Source organism: Ciconia boyciana, chromosome 5, assembly GCF_034638445.1.
Source record: "Ciconia boyciana chromosome 5, ASM3463844v1, whole genome shotgun sequence".
Lineage (NCBI taxonomy): Eukaryota > Metazoa > Chordata > Aves > Ciconiiformes > Ciconiidae > Ciconia > Ciconia boyciana.
Genome location: NC_132938.1, coordinates 51423174 through 51446316, shown reverse-complemented (window position 1 = coordinate 51446316; position 23143 = coordinate 51423174). Strand labels below are relative to the sequence as shown.

At 45.9% G+C, this 23143-nt stretch overlaps 3 protein-coding genes across 7 annotated transcripts; 2 read left to right on the top strand and 1 right to left on the bottom strand.

The window, feature by feature from the left end:
• Positions 1-1200: 1200 nt before the first annotated feature.
• On the bottom strand, positions 1201-21741 carry LOC140651634 (probable E3 ubiquitin-protein ligase HERC3). 5 transcript variants are annotated; one of them, XM_072861321.1, is made up of 23 exons: positions 21615-21741; positions 20473-20605; positions 19728-19804; positions 18944-19165; positions 18085-18176; positions 17356-17486; positions 16425-16573; positions 16032-16108; positions 15624-15718; positions 14334-14393; positions 13535-13637; positions 13191-13374; positions 12690-12868; positions 11425-11520; positions 10111-10215; positions 9914-10036; positions 6493-6633; positions 6221-6387; positions 5110-5176; positions 4827-4906; positions 3597-3780; positions 3114-3213; positions 1201-2473 (listed from the first exon to the last, which is right to left on the bottom strand). In XM_072861321.1, the coding sequence occupies exons 1-23, from the start codon at positions 21697-21699 to the stop codon at positions 2259-2261; spliced, it is 2865 nt and encodes a 954-aa protein (XP_072717422.1). In that variant the 5' UTR covers positions 21700-21741; the 3' UTR covers positions 1201-2258. The 5 variants fall into 5 exon arrangements, with proteins under 5 accessions (XP_072717422.1, XP_072717423.1, XP_072717425.1 ...); XM_072861322.1 differs by having other exon boundaries at positions 21624-21714; XM_072861324.1 differs by lacking the exon at positions 14334-14393.
• Positions 6777-7302, top strand: PYURF (PIGY upstream open reading frame). Its single transcript, XM_072861329.1, has 2 exons — positions 6777-6998; positions 7161-7302. Exons 1-2 carry the CDS (start codon positions 6802-6804, stop codon positions 7300-7302), a joined length of 339 nt encoding a protein of 112 aa, XP_072717430.1. The 5' UTR covers positions 6777-6801.
• On the top strand, positions 7336-8012 carry PIGY (phosphatidylinositol glycan anchor biosynthesis class Y). Its single transcript, XM_072861330.1, has one exon. It carries the CDS (start codon positions 7336-7338, stop codon positions 7564-7566), a length of 231 nt encoding a protein of 76 aa, XP_072717431.1. The 3' UTR covers positions 7567-8012.
• Positions 21742-23143: the final 1402 nt, after the last annotated feature.

Below are 23143 nucleotides of genomic sequence, written 5' to 3'. Positions count from 1 at the left end.
ACTCTGCTCCCTCTGCAGGTCTTTTTCTTTTTTTTTTTTTTAAATAAAAGCAGGGCTTATTTGAGGACAAATTAAAAATAGCCTTGAAAGTTACTCTGGGCTTTAATCTCCCATGTGACGTTGCATCATACATGATGAGAAGGAAATTCCTTCAGGCTCTAAATAAACCTATTATCATTTAATCTCTAATAGGTTATTTTGAAATCCAAACAGAATACAACTTTTGTGCACTTGCACAGCACAGAAGATCACTCTGAATTTCCAAGCCCTAACCGGAGGCTTAGAAAAACATAAAGGAAAGAAGCAGCCAGGAGCAGGCTGGCGAAGAGCAGCAGGCTAAGCTGCCACGACAGACAGCTCTGATGGTGCGGCAGCATCAGCCGGGCGTGGGATGGAGACCCTCCGGCTCAATGAGGACAACAGCTCGGGCTTCTGCCAGTTCCCTCTTTCCACAAAAACACACCTGCAGCAGGGTGGTGCCTTTCCCAGAGGATGCAAGCATCCCTGTGGTGTCCTGTCTGCCCCAGGCGGGCGAGGGGGCTGGGAGCTAGCTCTGCACAGGCCATGTGTCCCCTCACTGGCTGGCAGCTTGCGTCCTCCGAGCCACTAATTTCCACTCCTCCTGTTGCCACTGCCGTGCCACCTGCTTTCCTGTACCGCCCTGGTGCTTGAAGCGAGTGCTTGAAGTTTTTCTTTACTAATTACTATACTGTAACGTAAAAGGAAGCTTTCTTTTTCTTAATATGCAACAATGTCCTTTTTACTGAGCTGGAAATTCATAAATAATGCCTATGTCTTTCCTAGGAAACGTTATCTTTCCTAAAGAAAAAAAACCATGAGCCTAACAGTCACTTCTAAAAAAGGTTTATATAATTCACTGGCATTTCAAAGAGGTGGCCTCCCTGGTCCAAGAGGGTGTGCATGTGATACCCAACACGAAGTCAAGACAGAACAGGAGGTAAAAATTGCCATCTTCTTCTCACTCTCAATTTTTACATTCATCTAAAGCGTATTCTGCACCAAACATGAAAGACCTTGACTTCTTCAGCCAATAGGCGCAATGCACCTATTTGAAATACACTTACATCAGCCTTTCACTCCTCTTGTGAATGGCTTCCCCATATCAACGAGGACAGAAAACACAGATACACTGTCATGTGTAGGCAGCTGCATAGCAAAGGAAGAACACAACTACAGGTGTGCAAATTTAATCAATCATAATTTAATTCAACACAGTAAAAGTCTTTACCTATGTATGTCCACTGACACATTTAACACACCAAAGGAAAGAGGACTGCTGAAAAATCATGATTGTTCTCTCTCTCTCTTTTTTTCTCTCTCTATATTTTTACAGAAAGCAAAATATACAGAAAAATACACATCCTGACTGACATTGTCAATATCCTTCCAGTGCTACACACTGTTTCGACAATGAGCTTCCAGCAGTCCTGCAAGCCTCGTGTCCACAGGGTTCTGTAGACAGAGCTGTTCTGCAAGCCTAAAATTTTGATTGATTTAATTGCCAAACATCTCCTTAGAAGATATAAAGAAACATGACAAATATCATTGTTATCACACTAAGTAAGTCCATTAATGCTTTACAAATACAGCTTTTGACAAAGTCTAGGAATGATCAAATCCTCATCCTAAGAACTTATCTCAGGTAAGTCCAAGGCCATTTCCAGGTGAGCACAGACTGTTCCTTCAATTCACAGTTTGCAGGAACATGTCCCCTTAGCGTTAGTTGCTCCCCAAAAGAATCCTTAACTAATATTAGATTTAGTTTTATAAATCTTAATAAATCTTAATTTAGTTTTTTAATCTTAATAAAGATTAAAACTTTACCCTAGCTTCCTCTTGTAACAATGACTGCTTAGCATATACTGGCTGTATGTTTGGTAATGTACAAATCACAGAATCCCTGCTGCTGAAAGCTCACCAACTAAACAAGACCAGCACAGTGCAAACAGGATGACACATATGTAAATATACTTGGTTACCAGCTTGCTTCTTAGAAGTATATTAAATAGGATTCTTCTTTTCTAACTTTATAATCTAACAATCAGGTATCTGGTCTAAGCTCATTTTTTATAATCAATATAAAATCTCAGTGAATACACACACTCAAGTGTTTATAAAGTATAGTAAAAATAAGGCAGGGTAGAAACCAGTAAATTGGAGTTATTAAGAGAAAAATATGACAAGTGAAACAAAGAATTGTCTTCTTATTTTTGCTTTAAAGTGCTCCTGATCAAGAGTTAGCGCAAGCCAAATTTTTCATTATGCTCTATGGCAGAGAGCAACTTTTTCTTGAGTATTTTTTTACTGCTGTATCTGGGAAGGAACAAAATGTGCTCACAGGTACTGGCAAAAGGATAGAGCTCATCTGGATGTTCTTCTTGAGGATCCGCAATAGAAAATTTTAAATGTTCCAGTCCATAGCCAGGGATTCGATCAGATCCTGACACAAAAGCTGAAGGAAGGGGAAAAAGAAAAACACAAACAAGTTAGCAAATTTAAAAAAACCCAACAAGATAATGTTATCAGAGGATGAAAATCACAAGGGAAAATTAGTGTAAAAATATGGCTATTTCCATAAGCTAATTATTTTGCTTTGTTGAATTTGTACCTGAATATAATAAAATCTCTTGCTGATTCATAATTGTAAGCACTCTTTTACTTTCACTTCTATAGACTTTGTGGATGAGAAAGGCCAGGCGAGGTTTGACCTTCTACATTTAAAAAGGATGAGCTAGCTTCTGCGATACTTTGAGAAAGCTCAACTGCTTACATCAGCATAGTCTGCTCACACAAGTTGAGGCCTTTGACCAACAACTGATAACCTCAAAAGTAAAGGATAAAGTAATTGCAAGGTTCAAGGCAGTCAGATGCACTCGGGCAAGCCTCAAGGGATGTGAGAAGGGTCAGAACTGTGTCTGTGCAATTCTTTGTGTCACTTCTTTCTGGCTTTCACTAGAAAATGTGGCGGGGGGGGGGGAAACATGTCGAAAAGCAGTTTGGAACTATAGTATTTTTCATGTGCAAGCATCTAAAATGTGTGTTGTGGGGTAGAGAAAAGTGCTATGAAAAGTTTAAAATGCCTGATATATTACCAAGAAACATTTTCTTTTTTTCTTCTGGGAGTTTGTGAAACACAGTCCAAAAATTCCTGATGGTTTGATCTGACTTTTTATACTGTCTGTACATCACATTCTGTCAAAGAGATAACAATAAACCAGGCCAGTTAATCCTCACTATTTCCATTTTTATTTAAAGCAACAACAGTTCATCTGATAAATTTTATAATCCTGTTCATAGATACTCAAATGCTCTTAACCTCTGGAATCTGCTTGTTCATTTGTTTTTCAAAGATTCATATGACAATCCTTGAGCTACGACTTGATTTTTAGTCCCCTTTATTCTTGTACCTGATGTAGATTAGAAACAGACTCAAAACAAAGACACAAATCAAGAAAAGAGAAAGTCCCTTGAGCTTGTTTTTCTGTTCATGACCTATGCACTCAACAAAAGAACAGGTCAGAAAGAGTTTACGCTCAGCAGATACAGGAGAGGTACACTGTGCTTGTATCCAGTACCTTTTCCAGCAGATGCCAGTCAAGTTTTGTGTGTCCCTGGAGAACCACCTGGAGCTCTACAGGGAGAAACATCTTCCACTTTGTAGCTGGGCAGCCTCTTAAAAACCCTTGCATAAAGTCCTCAAATGGCTCCCGTATCGATTCATTGAACACATAATTCAAATACAAGTCAACAAATTCCTTCCTGCAAAGATATTTTGAATCAAACAAGAAATGCAATAGGGGCTTTTTTAAAAGGAGAATTACAGAGAACTTTATTCCTTATTACTTTATTCCATATGACCTGCTCTACTGTAAAGACTCAGTCTTTACTGAGAGCAGTCATCACTGGCAATTATTTATTCACTGAATAAGCTGGGAGGATCATCACAAATAAAAGAGGATGCTGGCCAACCTGGATTCATTTTGATAATACTCCTTGTACTTCATGTGAACTCCCCAATGAAATCCTATCAGACACTTCATTATTAAGATGGAACCTAGCAGACCTAAATGGTGTAAATTCAGCAAAACTCCCACTGAATGCCCAAGAACTACCCTGAAATCAAAATAAATATTTGCACAGCTGCTAATCAGTACGGATTCACTCTTCTCTATTTGTGATGGGGATTCATTTACTGACATTGTACTTGTACAATCAACTCAATGTAAACGCTATACTTTAAGCTTCCTAAACAGCCATTTCATGCATCCCTATGGGTCCTCAGATCATCTGCATAACTCAGGCCACAGAATTTCTCTCTGTTCCCTGTGCTGAGGTTAATATTGACACAATACCTTATTGATAGATTGCTCTTCCTCTGTTATATACAAGATACATTCCATATACGTAACTAAGCAGGAAACATTTTGCTCTTAAAAAAAACTTAATAAAGGTGTACCTATTAAGGTTTCCCAGACAAGTTGTCTGCATTTCCCTGAAAATATTGTTCAGGGGTATTCTATACATTTGTTAGGATTTTCCCTGATAAGGCCAGGCATCTCTGTATATGCAGATGCCAGCATGTCCAAGGATCCCCTTCTTATCCACTGCTTGCACAAACTGTTGATGTCTGGCACATATGCAGCACATACAGCAAGAACAGAAAGCATACAACCTACTGGACCAAGACCAACGGCACAATGCTGATGTTCAATATTTTCTAAGAGTATATAGGGATGGGTATAGAGATGCTATTTCATACACTCATAACAAGACAACAGGATAAGAAAAAGAAAAATAAAACTGACCTGTTATCCTTAGTGACACGAATGTTGGCACCATTTTTTTTCAGTTCAACAGGAACCATGGAACCTCCTTCTTCCATTATCTACACAAATAAATGAAAACATTGGATGCTATATCTATATATGAGATATATATATATGTGCTACATCTATCATTCTTCCTTTCTGTAGAGCCTGACATAGCACTCTTAGTAGTTTGAGTTTACAGACAAGTTGTGTCGTTTGCAGTGGGACATTGTCTTGCCTGACATGCATGGCACGTCTGAATGGCACAATAATGTCTTACCGTGAAGTCCATGTCCAGGCTCTCAAGGTTATGATCATATTCTTCATCCAAAATTCCCTGAAGACTCCTTTTGAAAAATGAAGGGGAAAAAAGAGAGAAGAAACATGACCCTTCAATGCACTTTCAAATTCTGCTGAAAACCATCCTTCGATAAGCAGTATTTAAATGCATGTACATACAGCACACCTATACTCACACAGAACCTTCATATATGGCCCTAAACTGATCTGTGCGCTTACATCCAGCTGCTGCCATGAGCAGAGGGCAAATGCCTTCACCGCGAAGGATTCTAGGCAAGTCTATCTCCACGCCCTGTGGGGATAACTTTACACAAAAGTTCTGTGGCAAGTGGGCTTGGACCACAGCCTTGTTCTTGCAAATATATCATCTAGTGAGGAATTAAGTGTGGACCAGTGGGATGATCTGGTAGAACTGTTTTGGGATGCAGCACCTCTCAAAGTATTGCAGGCACCTGACATTTCAGTCCACCTCAGCAGTCACTGGCTCATGGGAAGGGGTTCTCATCTTCTCGGCTGTTTATAGCCCTTGCGTGGAAAGCTGGGCTTAGGGCAGCAGCAGCGCCTCTCCCAGCTATATCTGCCTGAAATCTCCTTTCCCAGCGCGTGGAAACCCTGCATGCGGGTTCTCAGATTTGGCACAACCGCAGCAGATGGTTATACTGTGTTTATGCATAACATCATGGTGGAAAGCGATGACTGGTAAATCAGAAAAAAACCCAACATTAGTAGTCGGGTGCTTAGTTCTTCCAAGTCCGAACTACAGCTCAAAGTGGTTTTGAAGTATATATTCACAGTGTGGACTTCAGCTCACGCGGAGCAGAAATCTGACCCCTTCTAAGCCACGGGGCTTGGCCTGTTATTTTGGCGATGCCAGCCTCTGCTCGAGAGCAACACCTGTGCCCTGCACAAGGAGCACCTTGCAAACCCGCGGCTTTTAGCAGCTCCGCGACGGCAGACGCAGCTGCCGCGGGCACCCCCAGCGCGGCGCGGGAGAGCTCCCCGCGCATCGGCAGGCTGGGCGGCCCGCCTCGGCCGTAGCTTCCCAGCGACAGCCCGGGCCGTGCCTAGCCCGGGCCGTGCCTGGCCCGTACCGGCCTGCGGCTGGCCACAGCTCCTCCAGGTCCTCCAGGGCGGGCGCGACGCCCAGCAGCTTTTTGTAGAGAGCCCTGGGGAAGGGGAAGGGCGCCAGGAGCCGGTTGTACAGCGCCATTCCGCACAGCGTCCCGATCCGGAAGAAGGTGTGCTCGCCGCTCGAGGCCTGGTTAAGAACAAGCACGTACAAAAGGCCGTTACTGCCTTTTCCCGGGAGCAGGCTCCCCGCCTCCCCGGGCAGCGGGGCTGCCGCGGCGGCCCGGCCCCTTACCTGGCTGGGGAACCACGCGAGGTCGGAGGCGACGCGGCGGAAGACGCCGGTGCTGGGCTGGCAGAGGGTCCTGGCGGCGACGCTGAAGAGCTCCTGGGACAGCCCGCCTTCATCCACTCCCGCCTCGCCCACGAACTCCACCTGCGAGCCCCGAGACACCCATAGCGCCGGGGAGACCGGCACTGGCACCGGCACCGGCGGGGGGAAGGCGGGGAGCGGAACCACCGTGCGCGCGCCGCGGCGCAGCCCGGGGCGGGTTGGCGGGCGCACCGGAAGCGGCGCCCTGCGCGGCGGGCCGGGGAAGCGGCCATGCTGCGCGGCGGCGGGCGCGGCGCGGCGGCTGTGCTGCGGAGGGCGGCAGCGGGCGGCCGCGCAGCGAGCGGCGGCGGGCAGGGCCAGGACCCGGGCCAGGGGCAGGCCTCGGGTTCGGGCTCAGCGCGGCCGCAGCCGCTGGAGCCGTCGCTGCTGCGCTTCCTGGTGTGCCCGCTCTCCAAGCGGCCGCTGAGGTGAGGGGCGGGGGCCGGCCGGGGGAGAGCAGCCCTGGCAGCCCGCCCTTGGCCTGCTGCTGCCCCGAGTCGAGCGAGCGCGGCTGTCAAAGGGCAAACCCAGGTTATTCACTCCTTTTCTTTTGTTTTGTTTTGGTTTTTTCCCCCGACTTGCCTGGCCAGGTACGAAGAAGCTACCAACGAGCTCATTAACGAGGAGCTGGGCATTGCATACCCCATTATCGACGGCATCCCGAACATGATCCCAGAGGCTGCCAGGACGACTCGGAAGAAGCCCCCAGCTGAGGGCTTGAAGCAGCCCTGAGGACCCACCAACCACAGCGGTAACCTGGGGCCGATGGCCGGCGGAGGCATGCTCCCTTCCCTGCCCACACTGACTGTACTTGTTCCCCTCCTGTCCCTAGCAGGCTTGTTTTACTCAGCCAGCGTAGATGAAACCTTCCCACAGGGCTGCACCAGCACAAACAGCTTATGTTTCTACAGTCTCCTCCTTCCTGTTACAATACCGGTTTATGTATTCTTCCACCTGTGGACCTGGATGGGGATTAAGCTTTTTAGGCACAATTAGTGCGATGCATTTGCTAACCCCTGGGCTTCTCTAAGCAACGCAGTTTATTTAATCTTATCAGGTATTGCAGTTGATTTGAGAGAGTTCCCTTCTGGCTCTACTGAATGTTACCATTTTTCTAGTGGTATCTGGAACAGTATGAAGTCCTCTGCAGCAGCCTATTATTTGATTACTGCTAGGGCAGATAAAGAGGAGAAATAACAAGAAACACTAATTCCTTGTAGTGTATCCCTTCAAGAGTGTTGTGCGTTTGTAGTGGCACTAATGAAAATCTAGGTGGTGATCATTCTTACGAGGAAGAACTGTACCCTGACTGAAATAACTGATCTTAAATAATAAGCAATGACAACATGCAGTGATATGAATCTCTCTTTGAATTATGAGCTTTGGTTTTGTTTTGAACTGATATGTGTATTGAAATGTATTTGTCTCACTGTCAGAAGAACTTAAAATAAATTAGGCTGATGTTTAATAGCAAAACTTGTGTTAAATGAAGAAATTTACTTGGATGATACCCATGTCTGTACATCCAGTAGCTGCTTGCTTGCTTGTTTTGGTTTTTTTTTTTGTTTGTTTGGGGTTTGGTTTTTTTTTTTTAAAGATAGGAAAGTGACAGCACTGCATAAAAGATGGACTTGTGCATTTGGGGGGTTTGTTAGAGTGGCCTACAACACATTCCAGTGTCTGCTTAGGAGATGTATATCCCTGTACTATTTGTTAAATGTGTCTGAGTGCCCAAGTTTGATAGCCAGGCTGGGTCATCTTTGTTCAAGAGGCATCTCCTGACAGGTTAGAGGCAAAATAACTCCAACTGAGCCCAGGATTTGGTAGCCAAGTCAGCAGCTACAAATGGTGTTTAAGTATGTAGAGTATCTTTCCCCTTAGCATTATCCTCCTCAGTAGAGAGGGAACAGAAGATGGTTCTGCTAAATACTTCAACCTTCCCTGTTTTCATTTACAGCAACACTAGAGAATGGAGTGACAGACCGCTATGAGGGTGTCACATGCGAAGTTCTTGGTATTGTCTGACAAAATGTCTTAACAGGACACAGGTATGAAGGGGACAGGTTAATGCTATGATAATCTATCACAAGGGTTTCTTTTTTATGTTTTGTTACTGAGTGGTTTATATCTGCAACACAGACACATGAATGTCCTTTACCTACTGAAAAATTCAGAAATAGTTGTAAATACTGCAGACCCCAGTGTCTCTTGGTGGGATACTAATAATGCAGTCAAATTGATCAGGCTGCTGCTGGGCAAATTACAGTGTGATGCACAGTATGAAAGGCAGCATCCGCAAGAGGTGTATTCGACAGCTGACTAGCTAAGTGCAGCTGTTTGTCGGGGCTCCTTGTACAATCGTCTAGAGAGACTCTAGATCTAGAGGACAGTACAGAGCACAAGCCTTATTGCCTCCATAGGTAAATGCCTCTTTCAGCTGATGTAGTGAGGAAGGGGGAAGGAAAGGTAGCTCTAGGAGCCATTGCGAATCTTCTCCTAAGTGTACAGGAAGGAAAAGCTTTGACAGCTCTGGTTGGCAAGAAGGCTCACTTGGAAAGAACCAGAACTGGGTAATAGGGTGCTGAGGTTGATAGTTCCTGCTGCACAGGCGTGGTGCCAGAATCTGACGGCCCTCGTGCTAGTGACTGATACTGGCATGTGGTCCCTGAGCTGAGCTCTGCTCCGGCCCGGTGCCCTGTTCCCACGTCAGCCATCTAATGGCTTTTGCAGGACAGGGCTAGCATTGCGATACCTGAAGAAAATACGGCTGCCAGAACCATACTGGGTTTGTGTGGAAACCACAGACTAAAGCCACGCAGAGACAGCAGCATTATAATCAGCTTTTCCTCTCTCTTGCTGGCACTATCCTTCCTTTCCCTTCAGGCAGCATCTCCATGAGACAAATGGCTTTCATGGCTATGTCATTTGCTGGCCTCTAATGATGGCTCCCCAGCCACCAGGCTTTTCACATACAGTGAACTAGCCTAGAGTCTTTAAAGTCAGTCTAGCAGTAATAATAATGGACTTTGCCAGTTACCAGTTTCCTGAGCAATCCTATTACATTACCCCAAAGCAACCTCACAGTAAATAGCACTGCCACTTGCATTTAACTTACGCCAACAAAGCTTGATGGCTACCTGGAATAAGAATGTATGATACTGCCCTCCAGGTTTATTCTACATCCCCTGTGGAACATGTTTTATAATAATGGGATGAGTAGTTGTTTTGTTGTATGCTCAGTGAATACTGAAACCCTTCTGCCAATACTTCAGTAACACTGAAAACCAAAGAACACTGCAGCAATGTATTCAGAGCTAACAAATAATACAATTTGGCACCTTACCTGTAAGATCTTCCTGAATTGCTCATTTGGTGCACTGTTTAAATGGGTCCATATGTCTTGCAGAAGGCACTCTCTTTTGACCGGAAAAACCCAGTGTTCCTGGCCCATCAGTATTAAGTAGTTCTGAAGATTGAAGTAACAGTGTGTTAGCAGTGTGTTTATCTCTTCTAAATTGTAAAAAAATTGGCCACACTTACATCAATAAAGGGTCTGGACAGAGCTTCGCATTCTTTATAATGAACATAGATCTTGTCTTGCATGTCAAAGATGCATGGATATTTGGTCAGCTTCCACAGGGCCGTCTGAAATGACATGGAAGAAAGAAAAAGATGTGTTGATTTTCTCTTGCAAAATCAGAGTTCGGGGGTACATGTGCAGACTGAACTGCCAGTCTGTACTCTGGCAAACTCCTGTATCTCTGAAACATGCTCTTGTTGTGTACATGAACACTACACCAACAGGGGCATGCTTTCTAAAAGCAGCTTCTAAATACTTCTGTGAGTGGGAAACCCTGACAGAGAGGCATCTAAACTGTCTGTGCAGGCAGACACTTGTGTTACAGTGCCCAAGACTAAAACAGACATATAGTGATTTTAATAGCATCTTCCATAATTCAGCTAAACCAAAACACATAGTAAAAATGTCCTGGATACCCAGGTTATGGTACATTGTTGTTAAAAACTGTTGGGTTTATTATCTGCAATACCAAAAGTAGACATTGGTATATAAAATAATCTAATTCAAAGTGTTACACCTCCAGTGTGATAAGGCAGCAACTTCAGGTAATGTCCTGTTTGGCTTTTGATTCTATACTGTTTCTCAAACTTCCTCCTCCGCTCTGGTTAATTGGTAAAAAATTGGTACATTAGCAAACGAAAGCTTATGAAAGAATTAGGCAGTTGCCCTGCGAATTCCAGACAAGTTGCCAGAAAACTGCATTTTTTGCCTAAGGAAGCCCTACTATCTACGTTTCCATTTCATGCTGCTTCCTGTGACGCCGATTGCATTTGGTAGCTAATTTTCACTCCTTCCTGTCATCAAGAAATGAACCATTTCACAGATTATTTTTTGTTACTATGGCTTTGTTTTTAGACGTAAGTAAATTGAAATGCTCAATAGGGTTTCTACATAAAAGTTTAAAAAGACCTCACATTATTTCTGTTAATTAAACATAATAAAATCCAGAGTAACAAGAAGTATAGCAGCCATCCCTCATGGTGCTATTTCACGCTGATCACCAGTTCAAAGCAAATAGAGCTGCTTAAGATGCTGGAGGACAGCTCCAACTCTTAGAACCAGGGGTCATCTCAGGAAAGGCACTATTGTAGCTGCTAAAATACTGGGATGGTAAATGGCTTGCATAATTTAGAACAGCTGGAGGACTAGGGAAAATGCACTGTCTTTGAGATGTACTGGGCTAGAGTCTAGAGTTGACTTTCATATATATTGACTCATTTAAATAAAACAGAAAAAAAAAGTGGTTTACACTGGTGGTAAGATTTTATACTTACTTCTACATTAAAGAACAAACACACTGTGGGAATCACTTTCACTTCGGGCACATAGAAGTTGTTTTCTTGTACTCTGAAACCAGTTCTGGAGTTCACCTGCATTGATACACGCAATATGAAAAAGGGTGTCAGCAGATCTAGTGAGCTATGTGTCTGTGTGGCAGGACAGGACTAAGGAGTAACGGGCCTCTCTGCAGAAAGAGCTCCGAGACCCTGCATGGAAATGGAAGGATAGAAGTGCTACGAGTAGCACAGCACTCAACAGTGAGAAGTCTCAGAAAGCCATGTATAACCTAGCAGGAAAGCAATTTTCATTTACAATGAAGACCCCTTAACAGGACTCCATCAGGAAAGGTATGTTTCACTTCGAGCGTCTTTCATGTTGCAGAACAATCTGAAGTTCCCTATTCATGTTCCTACTTGTTGCCTGGCAAAGATACAAATTTGGGGGGGGACGGTGAACATGTAAAGCTCCAAATGATGTAACCACTTAGGGAGGAGTAGGCCTGCTGCACTTTTCAGTTTCTTTATCTGGATAAATACAGATTCAAGAGTCTAAACTTCGAGACCCAAATCTGCATTCTCAGCCAAAAGGATATTCAATTCTGAACAAAATTTAACAACTCTCTCTGATTCATACTAAGTGCATGCTTGAGCTCTTGACTCTCCTAAACTTTGGACATCTCAGCAGGAGAAAGGATGGTTGTCAAGAATAATACAGTTATTGCCCCCTTTCTTCCCCTCGTTCATATGCAGCTAAAGATGCTCTAATTCTATTGTGCCTGAAAATTTCTCAGGTAGCAGGCTCTTAAAGCATCATGCAGTGTTACTGTAGCAGCCATGATGTGCCAAGCAGGTGGGTTGTCTTTTAAATGCTGTGAGCAGTTACTGGGATGAGGGATCTCACTAGCAGAAAGGGGAACGGGCATGCTATGTAACGGACAGCACATCCATAGCTGTGTACGCATCAATGCATGCACTCCTCACACCACTGACAGCATCCCTCCCCCTGCCCCCTGTCAGGGGCTGTAACATGTGTCAGCTCTTCATTTCCGTAGAGGGTCAGCCAGGCACAAATCAAGAGCAGGATTCCTTCAAAGCCATGCTGGTGTAGAGCCAAAGAGATTCCTGAAGCAATGTCAAATGATAAGGCCCCATGTTCCCTTGTAAGAAGTAAATGCAGAGAATTATCAAGTAAAAAGGGTTAAAATACTCTAACTCATACTGAAATGTCCTATCTAATCGGGATCACAACACTTTCTCACCTGGTAAAGAATCTGCAGTACTTGCAGAGTCTCTGTTTCATGTGGGTGCAGGTAGTAGGGGTTTCTTTGCAAACTTATGACTTCCATTAAAAATTGAGACAGTTTTTTCTGGGAAACCCTCTGATATAGAAAGACCAGCTCCTTGAAAAAAGTTGTTTCTAGATTTGACCACAGGCATTCTGTAAAGAAAACAGCTAGTGAAGTATCCAGGTAACATGCAAATAACTGTAATTTCTGGATGAAGCTGCATTTTCTCTTTTTAGCAAATGAACTGAACCAAGAAAATGCTTAATGTTGCACTACAAAAATTAGTAAACCTCAGACTGAGAAATTTTTTTTTCTTGTGTCTTGCTGTGTACTCTCCATGTTTCCACTTCTACCAAAAGCATTACTTCCAGGCTGAACTCTCGAACAAATTACATCGGTGATACTAACTCTTGCTCCGCAGCCAAAAACAACCAAGCATTTAAATCATTCCATTCTATCATCATAAAACCCTACCAAGAGTTTGCAGGTCCTTTGGCTGGAGCTTCGTGATGGCTTGTGCTAACAGCCCGAGAGAACGGAAAGAGCTGTCATCTTCTCCCTGCAGAAGGAAAGGCAAGATCAAGTAGACTCTGAAATTTTCAGGTGAGATGGGAGAGGAAGACAATGATGGCAGTAACTTCTCAATCTCCTTTTGCACCTTCAGAGAAAAAAAGAAAAAAGAGACAAGGGTTAAAAATGCAATTATGTTTTGCCAAAATCATCTATAAATTAGGTTGGCACAGAATTCCCAAGTTTCATGTACAAATCCAGAGGTCCTCAGTATCTGTGTAGTGACAATCCTTATATTGAATCCTTACCTCCTGGAAGACTTTTGGCTTCTTGCTGATCTTCTTATAAAAACATTGCACTTCTGAGATGTCTACACCTGAGACTTCTTTGGAAGTTTTGAAATATTTGTCTCTATCACAAAGGAAAAAAAAAACACAAAATGATGTAAGAAGCTGTTTTTTGTTACTGACTAAATAGTGAAGCATCCTAACATCAGAAAATACTTGGAAAGTTCAGCTCCAGCTCCAGTCGTATAATTTCACCTGTTCTAAGAAGATATTCTCACTGTGGTGTGACCTGATTAATATTCTGTCCTTCCTGTCTTGTGTAGCTGTGCACTGTTAATGGTAGGCTTCCTGTATTTCACCCTAAAACAACTTGCACTTCAGTGCTGGGAGGAACTATTATGGATCCTTTGGGAGCTGTAATAAGGGCTTATCATAGAATCATTTAGGTTGGAAAAGACCTTTAAGATCATTGAGTCCAACAGTTAACCTAGCACTGCCAAGTCCACCACTAAACTATGTCCCTAAGTGCCGCATCTATACATCTTTTCAATACCTCCAAGGATGGTGACTCAACCCTTATCATCATCTGTCAGAGATCACTATGGGATAATCTGCTAGCATGTGAGCTTCTATAGCAAATTTCAATAGGACTGGGGGGATAAAAAACTTAATTTTAGCATGGGCTTTGAAAAATACAGACTTGCTTCTTGCAAATTCAGATACGACTAATCTTCTCTACATATGTGGCCTAAAATAACACTTCCTGGTCAGTTTACATGCAGCCAATATATTCTGTTACGTCTAAGTCAGCACACGCTACCTCTTCTCCAGGAAGCTTCCATTGATGCAAGCCTCAGATGAAAAGATCAGTCTGATATTCCTGATAGTAAAAAAGAAACCAAAGTCAATCCTTTCAACGTGAGTAGCGACGTCACGTTTTTACTTGTGAAAGAACGAAAAACGTGTGTACAAGTGTGTCTGCACCTGACCACATAAAACTTTTCTTAGCACCATTTTATTGACAGCGTTGCAGAAGACATTGTATTTGAGGAGTTAGTGATCTTCGGCAAGCCACCTCTGCTCTCCTGGGCCTTGTAAGGGAACCTGCTCAAGCGCCCCACGCTAGCCTGTGTTGCATGCTGGTGGGTGTTATGATGGAGATATCTTCTCCTGGCAGGTTGGGACGTTATCTGGTTTTGTTTGTTGTGCAAAATAAAAGGCACTGCGGCACAGGAGGGAAGAGGAGCCCCTCCACGGACGGGATCTTTGCAGCACGCTGAGGGAAAATCCATCAGGGTATCCACTTGCTGCTGCACGAAAGCTGGGTTCCCACCATCTGAAGGGACATTAGACTTACTAACTACCTGTATTCCTGGTTCTGTTCTTATTAAAGCAGCTATTTTATCAAGCGATTTGCTGTCAGGCCCTTCCTATTAAGATCTGGAAAGAATCCTCTCTCTCTCACCCTCTCAACAACCACTTTCCATATGATCCAAACTGTACTAAAAGTGGTCAGGGAAACATTTAGGTCCAAATAGCCAAGATTTTTAAATGCTCAAAATCAGCAGCGGGAGTCAGACTTGCCCAAAGAAAATAACCTCCCACATAAGATCTGAAAAAAGACTGCATAATCATAATTCTCGGCCATAAGTGTAAGGCTTCCCACAGTAGTACACACTTACTGCTTTTGAAAATGGGTAACTAAAGAAGGGATCACTAATTTTTAAATGCTGACACACACAAAACATTCCAGTTTGGGTACGCTGGATTACGATTTTTGCACAAGGCCTCAGTCTGCAGACTGAATCTTTCACTGATTTAACTTGTCAGCTCTTCATCAACTTAACAACCATTCTGTGCAAGAAGAGGACAGGCTTCTGTAGCCAGGCAGTACGTCCACTCTGTTCCTGCAAAAGGGTTATCGAAGGGCTGCTGCTTATCAACATCTCTTTTTGCTGTGCAAAAACTAGGTAAGAAGTGCTGGTACAAGATTCTGCCTGGGCTAAATTCTTGAACATCAGCTCCTACAATGGTGTCCAAAGAATAATAATTTTTAGAGAAAATCATGTATTGGGGGGGGGAAAAAAAGACCAGCAGGTTTCTGACTTACTTTTTTATACTCTCCCAGTGTTGCGAACTGGAATTAGAAATCCATGCATCCACATCTTTATCCTTCAGAGTGGCAATTCCATTCACATAGGAATTCTGTGTGAAATGCGTGAAAATATTGACAAGATTACAGGCCTAGCAGATGGGATTCTTTGTTTCAAGCCAATCATTACAAGAAGATTTCAGCCCAAGTATGAATGAATTAATGGTCATCCAACATGATCCAGATGCATTAACCACAGGACAGATACCTAACTGCAATACAAGTTAGTTTCTGGGTAAGCATGGAAAGAACTGCAAGAGACATATATGAGCTTGGAGCGCTAAAAGCAGGATGAAAAACCCAAATGTTTACAGCAGTAATGTGAACAATGGTAAAATTAGAAGCCATGATCAAATATGCATATACCTTGTTCTGCTTGGAAAGGACAATACTTCGGTTTCCTCCTGCGATAATTTCAATCACTTTTTGTGACATGTTTTCTCCTGTGAAAGAACAAAAAGATTTTCAAAGGAACATTTGAAGAGACAGTCACTATCTTCAGAGAATTCAGTGCACAGATGTGGAACAGTAAAAAAACCCTTCAGATAATAGCTGTCTGTCTAAAAGTTGATTCTATGTGGCCATTACCCACGATGATAAATCAAGCAGCAAATGGAATTATCCATTGTAGAATCTGTTGGGATGACCAAGCAAGCACGAAACATTATGTTAGCCTCTCAGTGTAAACACGAAATCAAGAAAGCAAACATCTCCCTGGAATAAATGAATACAGATTGTACACATTGCAATGGTCATTACCGTGACAGGATTTTCCAGCATTCACTGGTGAATTGATGGGAAGTGGTATCAACTGATTAGGCTTTCCCTCATCTCCCAGCTGTCCTTCTCCTCCAGAACCAAAGGAATAGACTTTGTCCAAGGAGGGAACATAGACCAGGGTGTGCTGTCTGTTCAGACAAAGAAAAATGGTCATAATAACCTAATATGACTGGGCTAGTCAGAATAAAATTTACAGATACGTTTTCAGAGTGGATAGCTGAGGCTTGTCTTTAAAAGTCCTGACAGTCCAGCTATAGAATCCCTTTAACCAAAGTCTTAGGACCCCTCCTTGCATAAACATTCAGCAATAAAGAAACATGGACTCAAATTTCCTGTACTATCCTCTAACGTTTGTGGTTCACCCTGGTTCCACATACAAAAATAAAGTGTTACGCTTTGTCAGCTTCACGCCTTTCCATTTTTAAAAGCGCAACTTCTATGCTGCTGAGCCTGATACAAAGCCCAGGAAAGTCAACAGGAGACTTTTTCTGGCCCAGTTCCAGAAAGGCAGAATAAAATTGGATAATTATCACTGCTCTTCGGTTCTTTCTAAAGACCCACAAGTTTGTCAAAGTGGACAAGAATTCGGTGACTTTCCCGATGCAGGCTTTTGACAGTCTTTTGCCCTTTGGAACCCAGCACACCCTTCGTTTCTTAAAAGAGCTAAAACCCAAGGGCTTCTGGTGGTTTTTGCAGCTGTCTCCCTCTGCTCAGCACGGGCTGAGGGTTCTGCTTTCACTGGGGCTCTGGCAGGAGGGTGGCTTACACTTGAAGAGTGGACGATATTCTGACAGTGCTGACCTACTGGGATACAGGGATTTGAACATCTTGGTGACTCCCCTCCCTACTGTTCTTCAGTGATTCCCCTAAGACCTTGACCTTAGCAGGCATGTTATTGGTACTTTCCCACCTGCCGCAGGCAACCTGCGAAACTCTCGCTCCCCACAGCTCGGCCACCAGACGAGGCATGAGTTCATTGCGGGTGGAGTTGTGACCAAGCTGGCCAGCGCCTCCTGCTCCAAAGGTGCACACCAACCCCTCCTTGAAGATGAAGAAACGAACAACAGGATCGCTGCATTATTAACGGCATTCAAATGGTCACCACTGAGCGCGAGAGCCAGCAAGACACAATGTGTTATATGGGACTTGATTCAAAACATCCCTGATTCAAACGCAGGCCGAGTTCACTCGCATCAAGCCTCATCTTCAAGCCTCATCAAGCCTCAAGCCACTGTCTAATGTCCAAATTGTTTAACTCCTGAGAAAAGCAATTTAACTCCTGAGAATAACTCCCTGTTGCTTAAGAATTTTACTTGTATGAGTAAACCCTAGCACATTTTCTGAAGTCCCCAACATGCTATAAAAAAGAAAATATTTTCAAAAAGTACTGAGAGTTGAACTGCACCTCTTTGCCCCAGGATTCCCATTCACCATCTTTCTGCAAAAGTCTGCATGCAGGTGACGGGAATCTGAGAAAAGGCCAGTTTTCCCAATAGCTTAGTTAGCATCCCTAGGGGATAGTCTTCAGACTCAGATGGAAGCAAGCGTTGCCATCCCCATTTCTCCACGCTGACTTTTAGCAGTGTATCTTCTCTCGCCGGGTGAGGTCTCAGATGCTGACTTTCCATTTCAGACTCACCTTGGAGAGAACTGCAGTATGATCTGCCCCACATGAGATAAATACAGTCTTCCAGTGCTCTAATGCTCCAACATAGGACGGGCAGTCCCTGTCTGGAAAGAAGGTAGCACTGCTGAAGTGAAAGAGTACTGGGGGGTCTCACACAAAGAAAGATTTAGAAAATAGGGGGGTTTAGCGCATTTCAGTCCTCTTTTACAGCAATTCATGTATTTATAACTTGGGTTTGAGTTGTTTTCTACCCTCCCCTATAACATACTCTTTCTCATAACGTTCTGTCTTTTCCATAGTATTTTCTTTTTACGTACATTCAATCTGAAACAAACCACAGCGCTTTCACATCTGCTTGCCAAAAGGTACTTGGCTTCAAAATATCTGACTCTCAAGGGCATGGACTCATTCAGATCCCACTGACTTCAGGTTCTGTCTGGCTAGGGCAACTCTGCTCTGGCCTCCTAGGTTTGAAGACAATGGGTGATTTTAATTCTCCTCTCACCTTATGTTTACAGAGAATTAAAGAAGGCAAAGAGAAATAAAATGAATTTCCTTCATGGAAGACTGCCTGGAGAGAGAATGGGATTGGAAAGAGACCTCCGAGACATATGGTTTTAAGAGCCCACGCTATCCAGCTGGCTACATAAAACGATTGGACATTCTCTGTAGAAATACAACCCCTAAATCCCTTGTCCCTGCATGCCTTTCCTGGTCAGGAAACAAATAACTTATCCAGATACACTTTCTTCAAAAGACTTTACTGTCCACTGCTGCTCCAAAGGGGCTTGGCAGTCCTGAGGAGCCACTCCTGTGTCTGCAGTAAGCATACTGACCAGGAAAACACCTCCCTACTGCTGTCCTTCCTTACCTTCTGTGTCTCCGAGTCCCAGCTGTCCAAAATCGTTCTTTCCCCAGGAGTACACAGCTCCAGAGAGTGACACGGCAGCACTGTGAGCTCCTCCAGCAGCAATCTGAGCAAGTGAGATGCCCTTTAGTCTTTCCACCAGCTGTGGTTGGGGGATGAGCGTGGTTTGGCTCCCCACTCCAAGCTGTCCGTGGGCGTTCTGGCCCCAGGTGAAGAGGTCACCTCCTTCACACACAAAACAAAACAGCTCAGCCTCACTGCTTCCCTTGAGTCTTTGCACTTTGGGAGTGGGAGTGAAAATCAGTGCTGTTTTCAGGGATCTGGCTGCAAGTGAGACCACCAGCAGCAACCAAATCTCCCTGTTTGCTTCTGACCCCTTTGGGACAGTCCCATGCTGCCCGGGTGACTCAGCACAGCAAGAATAAAGGCAGGGTGTTTCCACCTCTACAGCCATACTTGGAAGAAGCTCCCAACCAGAGAGGTGCTCCAACTTAAGAACCATCAGGTCTGGTGACTGCAGAGTGGGGCGGCCACGTCTGCTCTCCACAACACACCTTTGCGGAGGGGTAGTGCTCAGGAACTGGAGAGAGACGGAGCTGCAGGTCCCTGGGCGCTGGGAGGAAAGGGCAGCACTGATAGCCAGTGCACTTTGTGTCCCCCACCCCTTGCTCAGTCATCTCTGATGGTGTCACCAACTACTGGAAGGAGTTCAAACACTCCCTTCCAAGAGCAAGCCTGCCATAATGTGACTCCCGTTTGGATGAGAAGTGTGCTTGAAAGAGGCTACCTCTGGACAGTGCCATGGCGTGCTGGTCCCCACATGCTATTTGAACAACATCTTGGTTTCCTAGTTCTTTCACCAGCCTACAAAAATAAGGGGGAAAAAAAAACCAAATCAAAATAGATAGATGCTGTGCCATGAGACAAAGTAAAGGAAGAAGATCCTCTGCTCACCAAGTCCTAGCATGTTTAGCGGGAATTATGTGGAAAAATATAGGTCACCTGTAAGTTATTCACCCTGCTCTTACGCTAGCCTACTGCAGCTGCACTAACTGATTTGATTGTGATTTGCACCATGGGAAGCTGGAAAAGAATCAGGCTCAGCCTTGGGCAAGTTAACAGAAAATCCCGCAGCAAACTGCTGTGCCACTTTTAGATGATGGTTACCCTCACAGCTCAATCAGAAGGTGGCAAGGTTCAGATGTGCTTGGGTCTTTCACCGACACCTTTCCCAAGCCACATGTGGTTTGCAAGTCATCTGCATTACTCTGGTATATGCTACCAATCCTTACTAAGCTTGAGAGAAAGCTGTCTCATGTGCATCTCAAGCAGCTCAGATCTTGGTGTTATCCTCAAAATCAGTGCACTCTTTGCTGGGTAACAAAAGAAGATAAAGTTTTGGGTACTAGGAATGAATGTGTTCCAGTTTCCTCTCTACAACAGGAACACGCCTCAGTCTCTTGGATGTTACCTTTAGGAAACGTGGGCCACTTTCTCTGACCGTTACCATCCACCCCGTGAAAGCTTCTTACCTTGTCTTAGAGCAGCCACCCGAAGCTGTAGCCCACTGTTCAGAAAGCTTCCCATTAGGGGAGAGAACAAGCATATGTGTTGCATCATGGTTTGAACACTGCACCTTCACGTTCCTCTGCGACTGTGTGAGTTCTGCAGAACAAATATGGACAGGCGCGACGGTCGCGCTAAGGCAGCGGGCATCTTAACCATCTCGGCCCCCTCCCCAAGATCTCTGTGTGCTACTGCTTTCACCAAGAGCTTCTGCTCCTCAGGAAGAAGTGAGACAAGTGTGCATGACTTATTTTCTCAGGCCCCTTGGGGTTTCAGTGTCCTACCCACTGCTTGGTTTCATGCCAGGCAATTCTCCTGGCTACCACGAAAAGGCATCTCTCCATCTCTTAGGCTGCTGTGCCACCAGCTCCCAAGACGATCAGCAAAACGTCAGCAGAAGCACATTCTGTTACTTTTGCACAGCTGTGGAGAGTGTCCTGGGGAGATAAAGCACCTCCTGAGGTATCTGACCGCCCCAGACTAGTCACAGCCTTGGGGATGGGATGCCTTGAAGGCAGATGTTTTACAAGGCACTGGAGAAGCAATGATGGAAAATTCACACGTTGCCTCTTTCCAGCAGAAGCAAGTCCCTTCTCGCCTGCAGCTGACGGGCTGCAGGCGCTTTCCTGACCCTCAGGCCCCAGATCCTCCCAGTTACTCGCGGCCCCCCTGCAGCACAAGCATCGGACAGCCAGGATGCCCAAGCGTGAAAGGCAGCCATCAGCAAGGCCTTCCCTGATTGACCGCACACCCCCGGAGGCTCACTGTCCGCCCCTCTCCACCTCCCCAGCCTAATCACAACATGTCACCGGGGAGGAAAAGCCCCGTCTCCCTCCGGCACGGCCTGCCTCCTCCCAGCCTCCCCCGGCGGCTGCCCGCTGTCCAAGCACCGCACGCCGCGGCCCGCTCTCCCCGAGAGGCAGCACCGCAGATCGTGGCAACTTCACGGGTTTCACCTCCACGGACCCGTCCCCGCCCACGCACGGACGCGTCCCGGAGGGTCTCACCGCCGAGCGCGACGCGCACGGCTCCGGCAGCGGGTCCGCGCTCGGCCGGGAGGCCCCCACCCGCGGCACGGCCGCCCGCCGCCCTCCCCGCCGCTCGGTACCTCCCGCACCCCGCGGCCGCTGCGCGGGGCCGCGCCTCCCGCCCCGCTGCTGCCGCCGCCGCCGCCGCTGCCGTCCCGCCGCCATCCCCGCTCGCCGGCCGCCCGGCAGCTCGGCGCGCCGGGGGCAGCGCCGGGGCAGCGCCGGGAACGCCCCGCCCCGGCGGGGAAACGGGAACCGAAACTCGGCGGGTGCGGCGGCGGCAGCGGGAGGGGGAGGAGCGGGATCCCCGGGACCTGGGAGTCCGGAGCCGGCAAACCCCGAGCCCTGCGCTGAAAACGCGTGAGCTGCTGGGCTCCGGTGGGCTCCGGCTCCCCGCGGCAGGCGGCTGCTGCTCGGGGCGGGAGGAGAGGGGAAACCGGAAAGCGGGTGGAAGGGTGCCGGGGTTTTCCGCGTGGAAAAGGCACCCGTTTGACTTCATCATTCGCCTCGGAGAGTGACCCGCCTGCGTCCATCCTTTCTAGGTTTCCGTAAGCTCAGAGACCGAGTCTGCTCTTCCCCGTATCCTGCTGCGCCCTGTATCCTGAGTAAGAGCCCGCACAAATTCGGAGGGGCTACTTGGCTGCGTGAAGCCAAGCAGCGAGTGAAATGCCCGGCTCAGAAATACATAAACATCTAAAATCCGTCTGCTGCCATTCTCACATAGTCCCTCCTATCGCCTGCTAAATCTCCCCTGTCTTCAAAGACCCTGGGAGCTTGCCCCCCAGGAAGGGCCACCCAGCCTGCCCCACCTCCCACACGTCCTCACCGGAGTGATGCATGCAGGACCACCTTGACGGTGAAATAAGGGATACCCATGTGAATGGGGAAATGGATCAAAACACATAAGAGCATTTTCGTTGTATTCCTCATAGCTTCCACTAATGAATTGGATTCAATCTGCTTAAGAAAATTTTATGCTGCTGTGCTGGTTTTGTCTGGGACAGAGTTGATTTTCTTCACAGTAGCTAGTGTGGGGCTGTGTTTTGGATTTGTGCTGGAAACGGTGTTGATAACCCAGGGATGTTTTAGCTATTGCTGAGCAGTGCTGACACAGAGTCAAGGCCTCTTCTGCTCCTCACCCCACCCCACCAGCAAGGAGGCTGGGGGGGCACAAGAAGCTGGGAGGGGACACGGCTGGGACAGCTGACCCCGACTGCCCAAAGGGATATCCCGCACCATATGGTGTCATGCTCGGCATATAGAGCTGGGGGGAGAAGAAGAAAGGGGGGGACGTTCGGAGTGATGGCGTTTGTCTTCCCAAGTACCCGTTACGTGTGATGGAGCCCTGCTTTCCTGGAGATGGCTGAACACCTGCCTGCCCATGGGAAGGAGTGAATGAATTCCTTGCTTTGCTTTGCTTGTGTGTGCAGCTTTTGCTTTCCCTATTAAACTGTCTTTATCTCAACCCACGAGTTTTGTCACTTCTACCCTTCCGATTCTCTCCCCCATCCCACGGAGAGGGGAGAAAGCGAGCAGCTGCATGGGGCTTAGTTGCTGGCTGGGGTTAAACCATGACAGCTGCTGAATACTAAGCACAGATTTTGGTGGG